Source organism: Nematolebias whitei, chromosome 18 (assembly GCF_014905685.2).
Source record: "Nematolebias whitei isolate Nwh7 chromosome 18, NemWhi1, whole genome shotgun sequence".
Classification (NCBI taxonomy): Eukaryota; Metazoa; Chordata; class Actinopteri; order Cyprinodontiformes; family Rivulidae; genus Nematolebias; species Nematolebias whitei.
Genome location: NC_056515.1, coordinates 40892686 through 40895185, shown reverse-complemented (window position 1 = coordinate 40895185; position 2500 = coordinate 40892686). Strand labels below are relative to the sequence as shown.

The 2500-nt window shown below is 47.2% G+C and overlaps 1 protein-coding gene across 1 annotated transcript in view; it reads right to left on the bottom strand.

Moving 5' to 3' along the window:
- pla2g3 (phospholipase A2 group III) overlaps positions 1–409 on the bottom strand; it is an 18550-nt gene extending 18141 nt beyond the window's left edge. The window contains exon 1 of the mRNA XM_037692087.1: positions 1–409. This exon is cut by the window's left edge and continues 84 nt beyond it. Coding sequence (XP_037548015.1) covers positions 1–409 — 409 coding nt within the window.
- Between the last annotated feature and the right edge of the window lie 2091 nt (positions 410–2500).

The following is a 2500-nucleotide window of genomic DNA, read 5'->3' as shown; positions in this document are numbered from 1 at the left end:
GAACCCTGACCTCTGACCTTTGGTGTCCTTGACCTCCAGCGCTCCTCACGTGCCTCCTCCCTGGAGCAGCCAGAGGCGCGCACTGTCCCGCCTCAAACACGGAGCGCAAACTAATGTTTCCACGTGGGGGAGAGGAAAACTCCAGCGCGCGCTCGCGGCACGCGGACACGTAGCTCCGGACGAGCGCTGCGTCGTCGGTCCACGTGCAGCCGAGCAGCGCGCTCCGGCCGGACCAGGAGGCGTGGTACAGGCGCACGGAGGCACGGCCCTGCGCGGGCTCGCTCCGGACAAAACTCACGTGCACTGTGTGGTTCGGCAGGACTCTGGTCCACGAGCAGAGGATGGAGGCGCGTGCGCAGCTCAGAAGTAACGACAAAATGAGAGGAAGGAGAGCGGCCACGCGCGTCATTGTGCCGCGTAAATGAAGCAGCAGATCCTGGAAGGTGTTCATCAGACTGCAGCTGTGGGCTTTAAAGACCAGGAGGAGGAGGAGGAGGAGGAGGAAGATTAACTGGCCTGCAGACCAGACACGTGACCCTCTGCTCTGTGTGTTTACACACACACATTTATTCAGCTGATCAATAAATCCATGACAAATGATTTCCAGACCTGCTGTTTTATACAGTCAGAGAGAGTGACCTTTGACCTCTGGCTCCAACTATTGATCCCATCTCAGAGGTCACGACCAGAGCAGCAGGTTCTGTTTCAGGTTAGGACAATATCGTTGGTGTGTGTGTGTGTGTGTGTGTGCGCGCGTCCACCCAATAATGTAAACAAGGGGACAGGTTTTATGGAAACGATCAGAAAGGAATGTGCCACAGCTCATTAACACTAAAACAAATTGGCAGGTGCTGAGCTGAATTTGGTGTGGTAGTTCCTGAGAGTTGGTCCTACATGAACTCTGAGAGCTAAAGGATCCTGGAGCTGGACCTTCAGCCGCAGCTCGTTTCCCACCATGAGAAGATCAAACTCTGGCCTGAAAGACGGCGGGCGATATGCATTCCTTTATACCGGATCATTGTCCTCCATTGATAAATGACCAAGATTAATATTTGCTCTTGTTTGTTGAACTGGTTCTCTTCATCTACTTTTAGGACTTGTGTGGAAATGTGAAGATAATTTAGGTCAGACTGATGCAGAAATACAGAAAATTATAACGAGTTCACAAACTTTCAGCACCACGGTACACACGGCGGTGGACATCTGACTTTGACATGACAACCCAGTTTGCCACAACATGCACGGACAGAGGGCGGTGCTTCCTGTTCCTCCTTTTCACCCTGGAACAGGGGACTTTTAAAAACTGGCTGTTGTGACAATATATTAGACTGAAAGGACCTTCTCCTCCTCCGCTCCTGTTTCCTGGAACACCTTACAAAAAGATCTGAAGCTCTCGACCTTTGACCTCTCCAAGTGGCTTCAAACATCTGATAAGTTCATGGGAAAAACCACCGCAGACGTGTTCGTTTTTATATTTCATATCACTTTATAAAGAAGCTGTTGTTTCGTTGTAATATCATTTATTTACTTTTCATTTTATATGTTTTTTATGATTGTTGTTGTTGTTGTTGTTGTTGTTGTCTGCACCTCGTCTGTGTTCTTGGTTAAATCAGGACTCTCTTGTAAACGAGTCCTCGAGGCTCAATGACACTAACCTGTACAAATAAAGGTTGAATGAAAAATAAATGTGCACATAAAAAATAAAGTTAGTTGTTTGCTTTTTTGCAATTTTTATTTTTCATTCTAGTTCTTGAATCACAACAACCTAAAATAAAGTTGCCTTTCTTAATCTAAAGGTGTTCAGTGTATTTTTCCAAGACGTTTACTGTAATTTCCAGACTACTGAGTGCGCATGAACTTAAGCCACGCCCACTAAAAAAAAGTACATATTTAGGCCACACATGTCTATAAGCTGTGGATGTGCACATTGTAACATGAGATATTTACATAGGAATTTTTTTTAACTTTTAAATATTTACCAGTAACATACATAAATACATATAAATGTTTTTTTCACAACAGTGCTGGTGACACAGCTGGTTAAAAAACAGGAAGTCATTGATCACTATCTTCATCTTCCTCCGAGCTTCTGTCCTCTTCATCACACAGCTGCCTTTCAACCCCCGCTGGTGATGGAGGATTATTTTACTCTGCTGTAAGGATCCCCTGCAGACTGGATCAACTGTCGCGTCCCTCTGCTGTCAGGATCCTCTGCAGACTGGATCAACTGTCGCTCTGTTGTCAGGATCCTCTGCAGACTGGATCAACTGTCGCTCTGCTGTCAGGATCCCCTGCAGACTGGATCAACTGTCGCTCTGCTGTCAGGATCCCCTGCAGACTGGATCAACAGTCACTCTGCAGTAAGGATCCCCTGCAGACTGGATCAACTGTCGCTCTGCTGTCAGGATCCCCTGCAGACTGGATCAACTGTCACTCTGCTGTCAGGATCCCCAGCAGACTGGATCAACAGTCGCTCTGCTGTCAGGATCCTCTGCAGACT